Raw genomic sequence first — 19,310 nt, 5'->3', positions numbered from 1 at the left:
TTTATTCATGTTTTTATTTTCCTCTGATGGTTTTACTTTATTTTATTTTATTCATGTTTTTATTTTCCTCTGATGTTTTTACTTTATTTTATTTTATTATTTATTTATTTAGTTTTTATTTTGCCTCTGATTGACGTTGCGGTGTGTCTTCGGCTCCGCCCACGGCGCTGACGTCATTTCATAAACAAACCCGTCACGTTCTCAGGCGAAACCGGAAGTGGCGGACTCATCGTTGGCTCATCAAAACAAAAACATCTGCGGGACTTTCAGCGCGTTTCTGCTCTCAGCGTTTATGAAACGTGACGCAGATATTTGGGACATTTTAACAGTCAGCTGACCGACATGGAGACGTAGCGCGCGCTCAGCTCAGCGGCTAGCTCTGATAGCGTTAGCATTAGCTTAGCCGTTAGCTCCGTTAGCTCCATGGCGTCCTCCGCGGGGCTCCCCCCGCTCGGCCCGGACCGTGCCGCCTCATCCGCCGGCCCTCACCTCGGCGGGAGGCCGCCTCTCCGCCCCCACCACCCGCACCCCGCGCCTTCCGGCCCGGGCTGCGTGATGGTGGAGTCGGTGGACGACGCGGAGGGGCTGTACGTGGCGGTGGAGCGGTGCCCCCTGTGCAGCACCTCCCGCCGCAGGCTCACCTGCGCCCGGTGCGTCCAGGCCGGGGACTTCGTGTACTTCGACGGCAGGAACACCGAGAGGTAAAGTCCGGAGTCCGGGGCCGAAAGCATTAGGCTGACAGCCTGTTCTCCGCTGCTCTGCCGCTGCTAATGCCGAACCCCAGACACAAAGCTGAAGATTTTACAGAAACCTTAACTTTTCAGCGTATTAACGCAACTTTTCAGGATACAGCTGCTGATTGTTGAAGAAGTATGAGCCTCTTTACAGTTCGGCATCAGCAGCGAGGGCTTTAGTCCTCCGGATTTCAGGCTGTTCTGCACTCTCCTCTCACTGCTCGATGCCGATCTCCATAGACAAATTCAGTAATTTAACAAAAGCCGTAGTTTTCCGGAAAAATCCGTCAACATATCAGGTAAAATCTGATTTCTCTAAAACAGCTTTCACCCTCTTTACATTTCGGCATCAGCAGCGAGGTCTTTATTGCTCCTGATGTGGAGCTTTTCTCCACTCTCCTCCCTGTTAATGCCAGACTCCGTCACCAGATTTGGTGATTTTACGTTGGCTTTGATTTCTTTTCCGCAAAATTAGAGAATAAATCAGGTTACATGCGTTATCAGTGTATGTCTGAACCAGCTTTAGAGTTCGGCATTAACATCAATGCAACATTAATATCAACCGATCTGAAATGTTTTCTTGTCTTCATTTGTGAGAGCTGCACAGCATGTGGACCCAAAATAACTTCGTCCTCACAGCTCTAATGTCAGAGGTCATGTTCCCAAAGTGGACTCTGGGGAATACCATGGATCTGTACAGCTGCTAGCAGCACAACAACAACAACAACAAGGGACTGTTGGCTATTTATCAGAGGGGAGGGGGAGGCATATATAATCATTCTTTAAGGACAGGGAGGGGCTGAAGGTTTCTTCATTTTGACTTTAGGGGAGGGGCATGTAACTTTATAGGTTGTATTTTCTATTCATCAATCTTTTTTAAAGGCAAGTTGGGATTTTTTACTTAAAACTTTTGGCATCCTTTTCTTTAAAAAAGTTGTTTTGTTTGTGTTGTTTTTTGAGATTTGTTTTTCCTTTCATTTTTTTTCTTTGTTTTGCAATTTTATAATTGCAATATTTGGGCACTTATTCATTATTTAAAATGTTGAGTGATTTATGAAGAAAACGTGCCTTCCTAACCCTTGTGCAGTATGCACGTTTTTTCAAGGTTTATTTTTTCCTTAAATTTTTTGGCTTTTTCCCCTCAAATGTTTTAGGATTCTGCTTTTCTTTCTTTTATAGTTTTATTTACCTTTGATATGTTTGGCAATATTTAAAAAAACAATTTTTTTTTATTATTATTCTGATTTAAAATGCTGTCTAAATCTGTGGGTTTTGGAATAAACTACATTTATTTCATCCACGACTGTAGCTTCTCTGTAAAGTCTGAACGATTTTCTAATGATGTGACAGTTGTGTCTGTCTTTTTTCTGCAGATTTATTGAGAAGTTGGAGCGACTGAAGAAGCTCAGAGAGGAAAAGGAGCAGCTGCAGCACAAGTAAACACCGTTATAGACCGTTGACCTCAGTGTGATACCGTTATCAGAGATACAATCCTAATTAGGGCTGAAAAAGCATCAGGTCATGTGATTGACGTAAACAGTGTTGCGGCCTCGCAGGTCGGCGGCTGAATGTCCGTCTGTGTCCAAATCAATAAAAACAGCTGTTGTCTCCTCGCAGAGTCATCCGGGACATGGACAGGAAGCTGCAGGCGGACGAGATGGTGAGTTCACTTATTTTATTCACCCACATAAACCAGCCGCAGAGCAATGCCCCGCGGCACGTTGACTCACTCGTAAACGTCTTCGGCCTCTATGGAAGCATTAAAAGGCCAACATAAAGCGTTTTGTTTGAAACCATCAGTGAATTGCCTTGTCCAAGTTCAAACTGATCCATAACAAACTTTATCTTTTACATTTTTAAATGTGTTTGCAGGTCTGAAACTGAATTTAATTTGCTTGACCAAAGTTGCTTTTTAATATTGTAAATTTTTAATTTTTTTCTCTGAAAAGTTTTTTTTTTTACTGATTGAAATATTAAAAAAAAAAAAAAGTTTCACGCCATTATAATGAAGATGATTTTGAAAGTTAAGTATTTGTGTTGGATACATTTAGTGATTTTTAATTTCATTTCAGTTCCTAATAAGTTTTTAAATTTGTAATAGCATTTTTGACTGCCACTTACGTCAAAATAAATTTGGGTTTTTTTTAATTGTGAAGACTTTTGCTGCTTTATAAAGAAAACATTTTAATTCATGCACGGCTGAAGATGATGGGTTGTGTCAAATAAAAAGTATTATTTTAAAAAGTTGTTTCATATTCAGAGTGATTAATATTCTGTATTTTTATCGAAAGTTTGTAAAGAGGTGATGGTCGTGAAATTCAGTCAGGTCAGACTGATGAATCTAACGTGTCGTCCGTCCTCAGAAATGGAAGATCATGTCGTGTAAGATGAAAATCGAGCAGCTGAAGGAGGCGGTCGCCGGGGGCAACGAGGAGGTGAAGAGCGGTGAGTTATTTATTCTCAGTCACCTCAACTGAGGCTGAAGGTTTGACTTCGGATCGACGTACGAGACTTTATATGGTCTGAGATTTTGGAAATCCTTCTGTCGCGTTACGGAATAAATGTTTTTCTTTTTCTCTGATTTAAAAGTAGCATTAGAGTAAAGTGAAGTACTTTCTCACCAGTGTAGTAATCTACATCACTAATGATTATTGATCTTCGTGGAACGGTGTCGATACTTTTTCAAAGTACCGAATGTCGTTTGAATCAGAAGAGGGAATTTTAGTTAAAAAAAATAAGATACATTTTTTAGTTTTAGTTTTTTGGGATTTTCCGGAATCGAACCCACAGCCGTTGCGGCGAGGACGTGTCCTCTGTCCATGGGGCAAAAATAAAAGACAAAAGTAATGCTGGATCATGTCTCCGTGTTCTGGCATCAGCGAAATGCTTCTGAGGAGACTTCATTTTGGGGGAAACTTGGTGTATCGAGATTTAACCTAAAAGTATCGCAGTGGCGTTTTCAGCCCGTAACGCTTAGCCCCTCTGCATGCACGTTTCCTTTAGTTAAAAATGTGAAATCTGTATTTTTATTGTTTACAGAGGATTTTCTGAGGGATTCTCTGGTCTGATGTGATTTCACTGAACGTTTCATCACGTTTCTGCACGACGCTGGAAAAGCAACCTGTACGTTTTTGCCGAATAAAAGATTCCTGTCCTCCTCCTCCTGCAGATAAAGACCTGCTCCTGCGCTCCCAGGAGGAGAGCCAGCGGCTGCAGCGCCGGGCCGGGCGCCACCAGGAGAAACGGGACAAGATCGAGCGCCACAACCGCCGTCTGGGCGAGCTGCTGGAGAGACGCAGCCGCGAGCTGCAGAGCCGGCTGAGCCAGCTGGCGGCGCTGAGACGGGAACACATCCTGGAGCTCACCACGCACATCTTCCCCACGCAGGAGGAGAAGCAGGGCAGCAGGTGAGAGCACACACACATGCGGGGGCCATAAGGGTCATGAAGCACCTGGAAAAGTCATGGAATCTGTAAATAGCAGTGTCCAAGCCTGAAAAAGGTTTTGGAAAACTAAATATAACCTGAAAGTTCTGGAAAAGTCCTGGAATTTTGTTACGTAAACCTGAATAATAACACATGATGTGTTCAAGGACCATCAGAAATTACAACACAGTACAATTTTTTAGTTACAGTTTCTGGCTGAGATTAATGGTGTCTTTTTTTTGATGTTTGGAAGGCATGTTTTTTTTTAAAAAAAAAAAAAGAAGAAAAAGAAAAAGCTTTTTTTGGTAAATTGGCATCAAAATTTCAAAAAAAAGTAATGTCCCTTTACTTGCAAAATTACCAAAAATATTTTAAGGAAACAGTTCGCTAAAATCTTTTCTTAAATAACCAACATTTTTTAAAGAAAATAAATTGCCAAAATAAATTTGTCAAAAAAAAAAATTAAAGACAAAAATGTCGTCAAAAGTTTTTCTTTAAAAATCCCACAAAAAAGAAAGAAAAAAGTTGCCAACATTTTTCCAAAAAACAAGAATGAAATTACGCCCCCCCTCCCCTCATAAATAACAGACAGTCCCTAAATTAGATTTTAATATTCAGTTCTGATCCTGCGCTGAATTCTTTATTTTTGAAAATAATGCAGATTTTAAACGCTGTTGTAAAGTGATGAAAAAGAAGCGTTTAGGAGAATGAATGTTTGCTCCCTAAAATTTGTCTCAAAGTCCTGGAAAAGTCCTGGAAAGTTCTTGTTAAAAATGTGTATGAGCTCTGTTTGTGAAGTTTCTGACATCAGAGCTGAAACTAAAAACCGTTTCCGTGTTTTTTTGTTTGTGTGTGAATAAATAAACTGAATCTAAACTGACTAAAATCTTTAATGAGTTTTTAGAATAAAACGTCGTCTTTTGTCCCCGCGTCTGTCCCTCAGAGACCCTGCTGATGTGGTGGCGGAGTGCGACCCAGCGCTGACCTCCAGCACGGTGAGCGAGCTGGCCGAGGCACGGAGGACCACCTACCTGTCGGGACGCTGGATCTGGGACGACCAGAACGGAGAGACCAGCATCAGTATCACGGGGCCCCCCGTCACCCTGCCCAGCAACGGGGACTGCTCCGCCTACTACAGCTGGGTGGAGGAGAAGAGCACCAATCAGGGCCCAGGTGAGGCACCGGGGGGTGGGGCTTCAAGGCAAGACGCCACAATTTGTCCCGAGATACTCAACTGTGTTTGTTCAGGGGCCAAATGACAAGAGGCCAGGGGCCCCTCACAGCGGCCCCATACAGGCTTCTGTTTTCGAACGATGGAAGGATTTCTGGACATTTACAGATTTTTGCGTGGGTTTTTTTAAAAAAAATTTTTAGGATTTTAGGGCATTTGGGGGATTTCAGGACATTGCTTGAATTTTAATTCATTCCCAGGATTTTAGGACACTTTAGGACAGCCAGATTTGGCCTGCAGACCTTAAGTTGAGTATCACTAAATTGGTCCATCAGTCTACCCCAAAAAATAATGAAGTTGTTGTATTAAGTAACTGATTCAGAGCCTCCTTCTCTGTCCTTCTTTCTGTCCTCTGCTCTCCGACCTCTTTTCTGTCCTCCTATGTGTCTTCCTGTCTCTCCTCAGAGTTGGACCACATCAACCCGGCCCACACCATCAGCGCCGCTCTCTGCTACGCTACGCAGCTCGTCACCATCCTGTCCCACATCCTGGACATCAACCTGCCCAAGAAGCTCTGCAACAGGTGAGACAGGGGACACCCGCTGCTGCCTTCAGGGACTCACCAGAGCATCAGAGAACAGAGCGCCAGGGAACACAGAGCGTCAGAGAACACAGAGCGTCAGGGAACACAGAGTGCCAGAGGACAGAGCGTCAGGGAACACAGAGTGCCAGAGGACAGAGCGTCAGGGAACACAGAGCGTCAGGGAACACAGAGCATCAGAGGACAGAGCGTCAGGGAACAGAGTGTCAGAGGACAGACGGTCAGGGAACACGGTTTCAGTAAACAGTGTCAGAGAACAAAGCGTCAGGGAACAGAACATCTGGGAACAGAGGACAGAGCGTCAGGGAACACAGAGTGTCAGAGGACAGAGCGTCAGGGAACAGAGTGTCAGAGGACAGAGTGTCAGGGAACGCGGTTTCAGTAAACAGAGTGTCAGAGGACAGAGCGTCAGAGGACAGAGCATCAGGGAACACAGAGTGCCAGAGGACAGAGCGTCAGGGAACAGAGTGTCAGAGGACAGAGCGTCAGGGAACAGAGTGCCAGAGGACAGAGCGTCAGGGAACGCGGTTTCAGTAAACAGAGTGTCAGAGGACAGAGCGTCAGGGAACACAGAGCATCAGAGGACAGAGCGTCAGGGAACACAGAGTGTCAGAGGACAGAGCGTCAGGGAACAGAGTGTCAGAGGACAGAGCGTCAGGGAACACAGAGCGTCAGGGAACACAGAGCGTCAGGGAACAGAGGACAGAGTGCCAGAGGACAGAGTGTCAGGGAACGCGGTTTCAGTAAACAGAGTGTCAGAGAACAAAGCGTTCAGTAAACAGAGTGTCAGAGAACAAAGCGTCAGGGAACAGAACATCTGGGAACAGAGTGTCAGAGGACAGAGCGTCAGGGAACGCAGTTTCGTAGGGAACAGAACATCTGGGAACAGAGTGTGTCAGAGGACAGAGCGTCAGGGAACGCAGTTTCAGTAAACAGAGTGTCAGAGGACAGAGCGTCAGAGGACAGAGCATCAGGGAACACAGAGTGCCAGAGGACAGAGCGTCAGGGAACAGAGTGTCAGAGGACAGAGCGTCAGGGAACAGAGTGCCAGAGGACAGAGCGTCAGGGAACGCGGTTTCAGTAAACAGAGTGTCAGAGGACAGAGCATCAGGAAACACAGAGCGTCAGAGGACATAGTGTCAGGGAACGCGGTTTCAGTAAACAGAGTGTCAGAGAACAAAGCGTCAGGGAACAGAACATCTGGGAACAGAGCGTCAGTTCTCAGTGTGTCTGACTTGATGTTTGTTTGTTTCTCAGTGAGTTCTGTGGAGAAAATCTGAGCAGATATCGATTCACCAGAGCGCTGAGCAAACTCAACACCAACGTCCTGCACCTCTGCTTCTCCCAGGTCAGAGACAGCATGAGGCAACTGAGACCACATGAGACAGACAGCTGAGACCAACTGAGACAACATGAGACAGTCTGAGACCACATGAGACAGCCCGAGACTAACTGAGACCACATGAGACAGTCTGAGACCACATGAGACAGCCCGAGACTAACTGAGACCACATGAGACAGCCCGAGACTAACTGAGACCACATGAGACAGCCCGAGACTAACTGAGACCACATGAGACAGCCTGAGACTACCTGAGACCACATGAGACAGCCTGAGACTACCTGAGACCACATGAGACAGTCTGAGACTACCTGAGACCACATGAGACAGTCTGAGACCACATGGGACAGCATTAGACAATATAAGACAACAAGAGACAAACTTGAAATGTCAGTTGTGAATATTGATCGTCCCTGAGGAACAATATTTGAAAGTGTTTCAGGTATTTTACCTGTGTGTGTGTGTGTGTGTGTGTGTGTGTGTGTGTGTGTGTGTGTGTGTGTGCTCGCATGTGTGTGTGTGTGTGTGTGTGTGTGTGTGCGTGCTCGCATGTGTGTGTGTGTGTGTGTGTGTGTGTGTGTGTGTGCTCGTGTGTGCTCGTGTGTGTGCGTGTGTGTGCGCGTGTGTGTGTGCGTGTGTGTGTTTTTTGTGTGTGTGTGTGTGTGTGTGTTTGTGTGTGTGTGTGTTTGTGTGTGTGTGTGTTTTATGTGTGTGTGTGTGTGTTTTATGTGTGTGTGTGTTTTGTGTGTGTGTGTGTGTGTGTTTTATATGTGTGTGTGTGTGTGTGTTTTATATGTGTGTGTGTTTTATATGTGTGTGTGTGTGTGTGTTCAGCATGTGGACAGTGAGAAGCTCCACCCTCATCACACTCTGAGGAACATCATGTTTCTGGTTGCCCCCGACAACGACAACCTGGGCAGGTGAGACTCCACAGGTCGATTTCAGAAATCTGAAATTTTCGGTTTCTCGTTAAGTTTGGTTAAAAAACGGTGGCGTGTTGTGATCTGACGGGTCTCTGTCTGATCCTGGTTCCGGTCTGTCTCTGGTCCCGGTCCAGGACGGGACCGTTCGAGGTGAGCGCTGACCTGGAGGAGTCGATGGAGTTTGTGGAGCCGGAGGCGGCGGGGCCGGCGGAGGAGAGCGGGGACGAGGCGGTGACAGACGAGGAGACAGACCTGGGGACGGACTGGGAGACGGTGCCCAGTCCACGATTCTGTGACATCCCCTCACAGGTAGGACACACCTGAATCATCAGGACCTCAGAGACCACGTCACATTACTAGGGGCATCGAATAATTATTTATTTATGAATAATTATTATTAATAAGAATTATTATTATTTATTAATAATTTATTTTTTCTTATTATTATTTTATCTTTAGTATTTTAGGAAATTTCTTGGATTTTAGAACGTTTCCAGGATTTAAGGTCAGTTTAGGATTTTTGGACAGTTGTAGGATAACAGGACATTTCTAGGGTTTTTGGACGTTTCTAGGATTTTAGGACATTTTTAGGATTTTAGGACATCGTCAGCAAGTTGACAGCAGGGTTTTGAGCTGAAACTCCGGTTTGGTCCTCTGCTGGAGGAGGGATGCTTGATTTTCAAAATAAAAGCTGAAATAGCAGCACTGGTCGACTCGTCTTGTGAACAGAAGCCGTTTGATCTCAGTGATCTTGTTTTGAAAATCAAAGGAAGTGAAAATGACAACAGATTAATCTTCCAGCACTAATGCTGTATTCCTCCTCCTCCTCGTCTTCTTCTTCTTTAGTCCATGGATCTTTCCCAGAGTGCACTGCAGGTGTCTCAGCCGTCAGCGAACACAGGGGGGATGATCTCGTCGGCGGCGGCGTCCGTCACTTCCTGGTTCCGGGCGTACACCGGACAGCGCTGATCTGATCTGAGGTCTGCTCGCCACAAAGGGAAAATTTCTGCTCTTATCTCTTTTCACTTTTCTTCTTTGTTGGTTTTTATTTGTCTGTTTGACGACAGACATTTGTTACCACGGTGATGATGCCGCTTACATAACCGCAGACTGAACGAGACGCCGCGTTCACAGGGGACATCGGGTCTGACACCAGAACTGAATCTGGTTTTGGTCCGTTTGAAGGAAGCGACTCTGTTTTCTTTCTGTTTTTGAAGCCTCGCGAGGATCGAACGCCGACACCCGATGACAGCGGGCGAAGTGTCACGTCGACACCAGAACTCGTTGGCTCTTCTTCGTTGGTACTTCTGTTGAAGGAAGAACGTGTGATTTGAAGTTTTTCTCTGTGTTCACATGAAAAGATTTCAAATAAATCCTGTTTTATGGTTTTCTTCTAAACTTTTTTCAGACAGTTTCAATAACTGACGACTTTTTCTGGCAGCCAGAAGATTTACAAAAACACAACTCAGTAAAACAGTTTTCCTCCTGCAGCACCAAAGCAGAGGCGTGTGTGTGCAGTGTGAGCGTGTGTGATAATCCACACACACAGTAATATCTGTGAGCGTGCACGTGACGGTTTTAGTGCACAGATCCTTTGAGCTGCAGATTAGCGTGTTAGCAATGATCGGTATGCAGCGCTGTACAGAGAAGCCAAGAAACAAACCACAAACTACAAACCACAAGCCACAAACTACAAACCAGAAACTACAAACTACAAACCACAAACTACAAACCACAAACTACAAACTACAAACCACAAACTACAAACCACAAGCCACAAACCACAAACCACAAGCCACAAACCACAAGCCACAAACCACAAACTACAAACCAGAAAACTACAAACTACAAACCACAAACTACAAACCACAAACCACAAACTACAAACCACAAACTACAAACTACAAACCACAAACTACAAACCACAAGCCACAAACCACAAACCACAAGCCACAAACCACAAACTACTACAAACCAGAAACTACAAACTACAAACCCAAACAGAAACTACAAACTACAAACCACAAACTACAAACCACAAACCACAAACTACAAACCGCAAACCACAAACTACAAACTACAAACTACAAACCACAAACTACAAACCACAAACCAGAAACTATAAACTACAAACCACAAACTACAAACCACAAACTACAAAACCGCAAACCACAAACCACAAACTACAAACCACAAATCGCAAACCACAAAAAACTACAAACTACAAACCAGAAACTACAAACCACAAACTACAAACCACAATCTACAAACCATAAACCACAAACTACAAACTGCAAACCACAAACTGCCAACCACAAACTACAAACCACAAACCACAAACTGCCAACCACAAACTACAAACCACAAACCAGAAACTACAAACTACAAAACAGAAACTACAAACCAGAGACTACAAACTACAAACCAGAGACTATAAACTACAAACCGCAAACCACAAACTACAAACCACAAACCACAAACTACAAACTACAAACTGCAAACCACAAACTGCCAACCACAAACTACAAACCACAAACTACAAACCACAAACTACAAACGACAAAACAGAAACTACAAACCAGAGACTACAAACTACAAACCATAAACCACAAACCACAAACTACAAACTGCAAACCACAAACTGCCAACCACAAACTACAAACCACAAACTACAAACCAGAAACCAAAACTACAAACGACAAAACAGAAACTACAAACCAGAGACTACAAACTACAAACCAGAGACTACAAACTACAAACCATAAACCCACAAACTACAACCTGCAAACCACAAACTGCCAACCACAAACTACAAACCAGAAACTACAAACCAGAAACTACTACAAACTACTAAACAAGAAACTACAAACCAGAGACTACAAACAAGAGACTACAAACTACAAACCGCAAACCACAAACTACAAACTACAAACCACAAACTACAAATCACAAACTACAAACTGCAAACCACAAACTGCCAACCACAAACTACAAACCAGAAACTACAAACCACAAACTACAAAACAGAAACTACAAACGACAAAACAGAAACTACACAAACCAGAGACTACAAACTACAAACCAGAGACTACAAATTACAAACCAGAGACTACAAACTACAAACCAGAGACTACACAAATTACAAACCAGAGACTACAAACTACAAACTACAAACCACAAACTACAAACCGCAAACCACAAACTACAAACTACAAACCACAAACTACAAACTACAAAACAGAAACTACAAACACAAACTACAAACCACAAACTACAAACCACAAACTACAAACCGCAAACCACAAACCACAAACCACAAACTACAAACTACAAAACAGAAACTACAAACCAGAGACTACAAACTACAAACCAGAGACTACAAACTACAAACCATAAACCACAAACTACAAACTGCAAACCACAAACTGCCAACCACAAACTACAAAACAGAAACTACAAAACAGAAACTACAAACGACAAAACAGAAACTACAAACCAGAGACTACAAACTACAAACCAGAGACTACAAATTACAAACCAGAGACTACAAACTACAAACTACAAACCACAAACTACAAACCGCAAACCACAAACTACAAACCACAAACTACAAACTACAAAACAGAAACTACAAACCACAAACTACAAAACAGAAACTACAAAACAGAAACTACAAACGACAAAACAGAAACTACAAACCAGAGACTACAAACTACAAACCAGAGACTACAAATTATAAACCAGAGACTACAAACTACAAACTACAAACCACAAACTACAAAACAGAAACTACAAACCACAAACTACAAACCACCAACTACAAACCGCAAACCACAAACCACAAACTACAAACTGCAAACTGCAAACCACAAACTGCCAACCACAAACCACAAACTACAAACTACAAAACAGAAACTACAAACCAGAGACTACAAACTATAAACCACAAACTACAAACCGAAAACCACAAACCACAAACTACAAACCACAAACCACAAACCACAAACTACAAACCACAAACTACAAACCAAACAAAAACACAAACTACAAACCAGAAACTACAAACCACAAACCACAAACTACAAACCACAAACTACAAACTACTACAAACCACAAACTACAAACTACAAACTACAAACTACAAACCACAAACCAGAAACTACAAACCACAAACTACAAACTACGAACCCCAAACCACAAACTACAAACCAGAAACTACAAACCACAAACTACAAACCACAAACTACAAACCACAAACTACAAACCACAAACTACAAACCGCAAACTGCAAACTACAAACCACAAACCACAAACTACAAACCACAAACTACAAAACAGAAACTACAAACCAGAGACTACAAACTACAAACCACAGACTACAAACTACAAACCACAAACTCCAAACTACAAGAGAACTAGAAGAGAAATTTACGATCAGAGGAGGAGCAAATTCACTGAAGGATTTTGGGACTTTTGCTTTTAAAATAAGACACAAAAATAAAGTGAAATTCTTAAAGCTGCACGAGGGATGAAATGCAAACTGTATCGGTGCTCCTGTGATATTTACACACAATTAACCCTTCAGAGACCACTGTGGAAACGAAATAGTTACATTCAGACTGTTCAGGTCCAAAAATGCTCCATTGAAACCCATTCAAACTGACATTTTTGATCCCACAGCCATCAGAGCAGAAAAACAGGACTTGTATTATTTCTGGGTGTCATTCTGGGCTTTTGACTCTGAATTTGTCATTTTGACTATTTTCCACCTGATGAGGTCATTTTGACCATATTTGGCATCTGGAGGAAATACATGCTATTTCCACTAGGTGACCTGTCACAGTCAATGTAGCTGCTGATCACTGACATATCCCAGTGTGTGAGTGTAGCTGCTGACAGTCTGGGATATGTCAGTGTGTGAGTGTAGCTGCTGATCACTGACATATCCCAGACTGTCAGCAGCTACACTCACACACTGACATATCCCAGACTGTCAGCAGCTACACTCACACACTGACATATCCCAGACTGTCAGCAGCTACACTCACATACTGACATATCCCAGACTGTCAGCAGCAAAAAATGAGAAAAAAAATCTACTTACATACATGGAAAGAGCCAAAAATTGGACCAAGACTTAACATTCAGGTGCGAGATGGAAAACTGAGAAAGAAGAAAAATATTTAATTTTGAAATGATTGTTTAGTTTCTGTTATGTGCTGAAGGAAGGAAACCTGTTACTGAGTCAACTCATTCATCCACACTGGAAGATTAGTGTGTGTGTGTGTGTGTGTGTGTGTGTGTGTGTGTGTGTGTGTGTGTGTGTGTATATAAGCTGTTGGGTTTTAGTTCAGCGACAGGTTTTGGCTTCAGGATGAAGTCGACGGCTCTGTTTCTGTTTTTCCTGCTGTTCCTGTGTTTGTCTCCAGCTGTCAGTCAGGGACAGTCGGAGGTCTCTGTCCACCAGGAGGACCACCTCAGGATGGGACCGGATGTCCCTCCAGAGCTCCCCGTCCTCTGGGATGAGCTGCGGGGTTTGAAGGAGCTGGTCCTGAGCCTAAAAGGGGTGGAGGTGGAGCAGCGTCAGGCCCTGCGGAGCATGGAGAGCCGGCTGAGGGACAGGGAGGTGGAGGCCCAGCAGCAGAGACGCAGCCTGGAGGGACTACAGGAGACGGCGGTCCAGCAGAGGGAGGAGCTGAGGAGGGCGGAGGCGGACAGGAAGCTGCTGATGGAGCTGAACTCAGATCTGAGGAGGACGGTGGAGGAGCTGGAGGAGAAGAGCAAAGGTTAGTGTCAGACGGGGGATGGGTTTGTATGTTATAAAGAAATGTTGTTGTGAAGATATTGCAACATTTTGTATACTGTTGATGTGTTCCCTAACGTTTTGTATTTGTATTTCCTAAAACTTAACAATGTTTTTGAGTTCCCTGTTGCGTTCCTTAAAATGTTTTAACATTTCCTAAAATGTTGATGGGTTACCTCTAAATTTTCTGAAATACATTTTCTGAAAATGTTTTTGTATTTTCTTAAATATTTTTGGGTTCCCTTAAATGTTACTGCATTATCTAGAATTTTGTTGCATTTCCTAAAATACATTTTTGTAAAATTTTCTTGCATTCCCAAAAATGTTTTTGCGTTCCCTAAAATGTTGTTGCATTACCTATAATTTTTTTGCATTTCCTAAAATACATTTTCTTGAAATATTCATGCATTACTTAAAATGTTGTTATGTTCCCTGAAACATTGTTGCATTTCTAAAAAGTCTTGCATTCAGAAAAATGTTTTTGCCCTCCAGAAAATGCTGTTGTATTTCCTAAAATGTTTTTGCATTACCTATGATTTTCTTGTGATCCTTAAAACATTGTTGTGTTCCCAAAAATGTAAAAATGATTTTGTAAAATGATGTTGTGTTCCCTGAAATGTAAAAATGATTTTGTAAAATGATGTTGTGTTCCCTGAAATGCTCTTGCAGTCGCTAAAATGTGCTTGTGTTCTCTAAAATGTTGTGTGCCCTAAAATGTTGCGTTTCCTAAGATGTTTTTGTGTGTTCCCTAAAATGATTTTGCATTCCAAAATGCTGTTGTGTTCCCTAACATGTCACTGAATTCCCTTAAATGTTGTTGAATTTCCTAAGATGTTGTTGTGTTCCCTAAAATGTAACATTTCTTAAAAGTTTATGCATTTCCCAAAATGTGTTGTGTTCCCTAAAATCTTGTCTCTCAGTTGGAGCGGCGGAGTCTTCTTCTTTGGTGTCGGCGCTTCAGTTGAGGCTGAACAGCAGCGAGCGTTCGGTGGACGACCTGAAGAAGACAAACTCGGGTGAGACAGGAAGTCGTCTTCAGCTGACGATTAAATATTTTGTTTTTGAATCCAAACTGTCTCCACACTGCAGCTCACAACACTGCTTTTTGTCTCTGGTTTCCACGGTAACCATGCCGGTGTCTCCACAGCGCTGGCGGCAGAGCTGCCATTCCTGCAGACGAGACTGAGGGCGAGCGAGAGCACGGTGGAGCAGCTGAGGAGGAAGAGTGCAGGTCATCATCATCAGTTTCACCCTTTGGTTACTGAGTCTGACGTTATTGTAACTGCTGCTCAGTGGCGCCCCCTGTGGCCTGTAGGGTCAAAGAGACGGCCAGCTGTCTGTCAGCGAGGACATCTGATCCGAGGACGGACACAGAAGACAAACTGTCAAAACAGAATTATAGGTAACAACATTTTAGGGAACGCAACCACATTTCAGGAAATGCAACAAAATTGTAGGGAAACTAAGCAAGGCCATCTTAGGATCTGTAATATTTTAGGGAATGCAACATTTTAGGGAACATAACAACCTTTTCTAACATGTACAGAATTTTAGGGAATGCAACAATGTTGCAGGGATCACAACAAAATTATGGGGAATGCAACAACAGTCTAGGGAACCTAACCACATTTCAGGAAGTGCAAGAAATTTTAGGGAACAAAACATTTTCGGAAATGCAACAACATTTACGGGAACTAATAGACATTTTTGGAGTCCTGCTCTGAGAGCGATGGAGGGAACCGCAGCTGTGAACAGAACGAGCTGTATGATGGAAAATATTCTAAATTTAACTGACAGCTAAATTAACTTACATTTTTTAGGTGTGTAAAGTGTGTCTTGTGTCTGTCCCTGTCCACAGAAGGACACAGTTTGTCTTCAGTGTCTGTCCTCCTGTCTGCTGCAGTGGATCAGATAAACTCACTGACAAACAGCCGATCTGTCCCTTTGAAGCAGCGTCTGTCTGCGGCAGCAGCAGGTTCGGTTTGAACAGTCGGCCGACAGTTTAAGAGTCAAACAAACGGCGAGCGTCTGTGTTTCAGTGCTGGCGGTCAGACTGTGTCACGCTGAGAGTCTGATGGAGGAGCTGCTGAGGCAGAGCTCAGGTCAGATCCATTTTTCTTCTTATTGATCAGTTTCATATAATAACTGACTGTAATGTGGCCGTGAACAGATCTCCTGAAGTTAGGACGCGTCCCGTCGGTGATAAACGCTTCAACGTGTCCTCATATCTGCTCACAGACGCATCACAGCTCGCTGGAAACCCCGTGTGACCTCTTTATGCTCCTGAGTAACTGTGGGAAATGTAGTTCTGATGTCAGAGTTTATAACAGTGATACTCATCTTACAGCCCACAAACGAAATCTGGCCCCTGATAGGGCCCCTGGTGGCCCCCCAGATATTTTCTAATTCACAGTAAAAATAAAGTGATGGACTCTGTGAACAGTTTTTGTCCTTTTAGTCTCCGTAAGATGTCAGAGATGTAAAACAGCATCAACATAGAGCTTGTTAATCAAAAAAAGAGCCAGAGGAGGATCCCCCACACCCCGGTCCCCGGGCCCCCGGGCCCCCGGGCCCCCGGCCCCCGGCCTTCTGTCGTTTAGTAAAAGTTGAGTGTGTTTCTGCTATAATGTCTTTTCAGAGGAAAATGTTTAAATTAACTGCTGAACTGCAAGAATTGGACAACCGTCCCAAATACGAAAAACTCTCATGTATTTATTTTATTCATATGAGCTAAAAAATAAACTCTGATTAAGTCTAAATGTTTAACCCTTTTTTCCCCAGCATTCTCAGCCTCCAACGGCTCGTCTGAAGCGTCTGATCTGGAGGAGCTGAACAGGAGCGCACAAGGTGAACTGATGACAGTAATAATCGATCACTAATCAGTGGGATTACAGTATGAGGTCACTGTCAGCGAATGATGTCATCAGAGTCACAGATGAGGAAAAGATGAGTCATCATTTTTAGATTATTTAATGTTTGACTTTAGATTTCAGGTTTTAGTGATAAAAGATTATAAAAGTGTGTGTGTGTGTGTGTGTGTCTGTGTATGTGTCTGTGTGTGTGTGTGTATGTGTGTGTGTCTGTGTCTATGTATGTGTCTGTGTGTGTGTGTGTGTGTGTGTGTGTGTGTGTGTGTGTGTGTGTGTCAGTTCTGCAGAGTCGACTGAACTCTCTGGAGGAAAAACTGAACTCGTCTGTGGACAGAGACGAGCTGAGCTTCATACGAGGTCATTCATTCATTCATTCATTCATTCATTGTAATTTACTGTATATTTATATATAGTTATTATTGTGTTCTTGTATAACTAAACTGAAGACAAACTGAGTAAAAACTGGAATAAATACCAAATCTAGAACTTAGAAAAATCAACTAACTGAAAAAAATGTTGTGTTCTTAAAAAAGTAACTAAAATGTTTTATTTTTTATTTTTAATCTACATGGAATGTCTTAGTTTTGCTTTTTGTCTATTCGTTGACATTTTGGGGCCTGAGGAGGCGTCGGTGCATCTGTTGACAGAGACTCGGCCGTTTTCTGTCTTTGTATTGTAAAATACTGATTGTCTGTGTTGCCCCTGACGAATGCCCCCGATATTAGAATGAAGAGTAATAATAGAACAGATGCTAATGAAAACGAAACTAAAACGGAACATTTTAAAACAATAAAGACTGAAGTGAAACGAATAAACCCGCTCTGCAAATGAATGGAAACTAAACTGCAAACAAAAATTAAAAAATAAATACAAATGAAAACTAATTAAAAAGGCAAAAGTATAATAAGTGTGTTGTTGGTGTTTGTAGAAAATGTCAGAATCAGCTGATGTTCGGTTCAGTCTGTTTCTTTTTTTTTGTAAATTGTGTGTTAATTTGTATTTTTTGATGTGATAAATCTCAGATCAGGTGTCAGAGATCAGCAGCAGACTGAACAGCAGCCAACTTCACCTGGAACAGCTGAGCAGAGACTCTGCAGGTGGGTCACATGACACTGTGGTCACATGATCAGTCAGGAGAATAACAAATGATTTTGAGAATGATTCATTATTATTTGTAATTTCCTTTAATACAGAATTTGAGCATAGATATATTTTCTGTCTTGTAAAAAACTGAATTCTGGCTGTTCCATATTTAACAGGTGAAATCTTTTCTCGTGTGTCTCTGTGTGTCTCCATGCTTCTCCGTGTGTCTGCTGTGTCTCTGCTGTGTCTCCGTGTGTCTCCGTGTGTTTGCTGTGTCTCTGCTGTGTCTCCGTGTGTCTCCGTGTGTTTGCTGTGTCTCCGTGCGTCTCCGTGTGTCTGCTGTGTCTCCGTGTGTCTGCCTGTGTCTGCTGTGTCTCCGTGCGTCTCCGTGTGTCTCCGTGTGTCTGCTGTGTCTCCGTGTGTCTCCGTGCGTCTCCGTGTGTCTCCGTGCGTCTCCGTGTGTGTGTCTCTGTGTGTCTGTTGTGTCTCCGTGTGTCTCCCTGTGTCTGCTGTGTCTCCGTGCGTCTCCATGCGTCTCCGTGTGTCTGCTGTGTCTCCGTGTGTCTCCCTGTGTCTGCTGTGTCTCCGTGTGTCTGCTGTGTCTCCGTGTGTCTCCCTGTGTCTGCTGTGTCTCCGTGTGTCTGCTGTGTCTCCGTGCGTCTCCGTGTGTCTGCTGTGTCTCCGTGCGTCTCCATGCGTCTCTGTGTGTCTGCTGTGTCTCCGTGTGTCTGCTGTGTCTCCGTGTGTCTCCCTGTGTCTGCTGTGTCTCCGTGTGTCTGCTGTGTCTCCGTGCGTCTCCGTGCGTCTCCGTGTGTCTGCTGTGTCTCCGTGTGTCTGCTGTGTCTCCGTGTGTCTCCCTGTGTCTGCTGTGTCTCCGTGTGTTTGCTGTGTCTCCGTGCGTCTCCGTGCGTCTCCGTGTGTCTGCTGTGTCTCCGTGCGTCTCCGTGCATCTCCGTGTGTCTGCTGTGTCTCCGTGTGTCTCCGTGCGTCTCCGTGTGTCTCCGTGTGTCTGCTGTGTCTCCGTGTGTCTCCGTGCGTCTCCGTGTGTCTCCGTGCGTCTCCGTGTGTCTCTGTGTGTCTGCTGTGTCTCCGTGTGTCTCCCTGTGTCTGCTGTGTCTCCGTGCGTCTCCATGCGTCTCCGTGTGTCTGCTGTGTCTCCGTGTGTCTCCCTGTGTCTGCTGTGTCTCCGTGTGTCTGCTGTGTCTCCGTGTGTCTCCCTGTGTCTGCTGTGTCTCCGTGTGTCTGCTGTGTCTCCGTGCGTCTCCATGCGTCTCCGTGTGTCTGCTGTGTCTCCGTGTGTCTGCTGTGTCTCCGTGTGTCTCCCTGTGTCTCCCTGTGTCCTGCTGTGTCTCCGTGCGT

General features: G+C 43.8%; 1 protein-coding gene across 1 annotated transcript; it reads left to right on the top strand.

Annotated features, from left to right (window-relative positions):
* The first annotated feature begins 202 nt into the window (after positions 1-202).
* atg14 (autophagy related 14) lies at positions 203-9,518 on the top strand. The gene is made up of 11 exons (XM_042501449.1): positions 203-701; positions 2,108-2,170; positions 2,352-2,394; positions 3,098-3,179; positions 3,904-4,141; positions 5,103-5,332; positions 5,796-5,913; positions 7,189-7,279; positions 8,107-8,192; positions 8,330-8,504; positions 9,042-9,518. Exons 1-11 carry the CDS (start codon positions 424-426, stop codon positions 9,162-9,164), a joined length of 1,527 nt encoding a protein of 508 aa, XP_042357383.1. The 5' UTR covers positions 203-423; the 3' UTR covers positions 9,165-9,518.
* Positions 9,519-19,310: the final 9,792 nt, after the last annotated feature.

The sequence above is a fragment of the Plectropomus leopardus genome, chromosome 14, assembly GCF_008729295.1.
Source record: "Plectropomus leopardus isolate mb chromosome 14, YSFRI_Pleo_2.0, whole genome shotgun sequence".
In the NCBI taxonomy this organism is placed as follows: Eukaryota; Metazoa; Chordata; class Actinopteri; order Perciformes; family Serranidae; genus Plectropomus; species Plectropomus leopardus.
The sequence above is the reverse complement of the archived record's forward strand: the minus strand, read 5'-3'. Positions and strand labels throughout refer to the sequence as shown.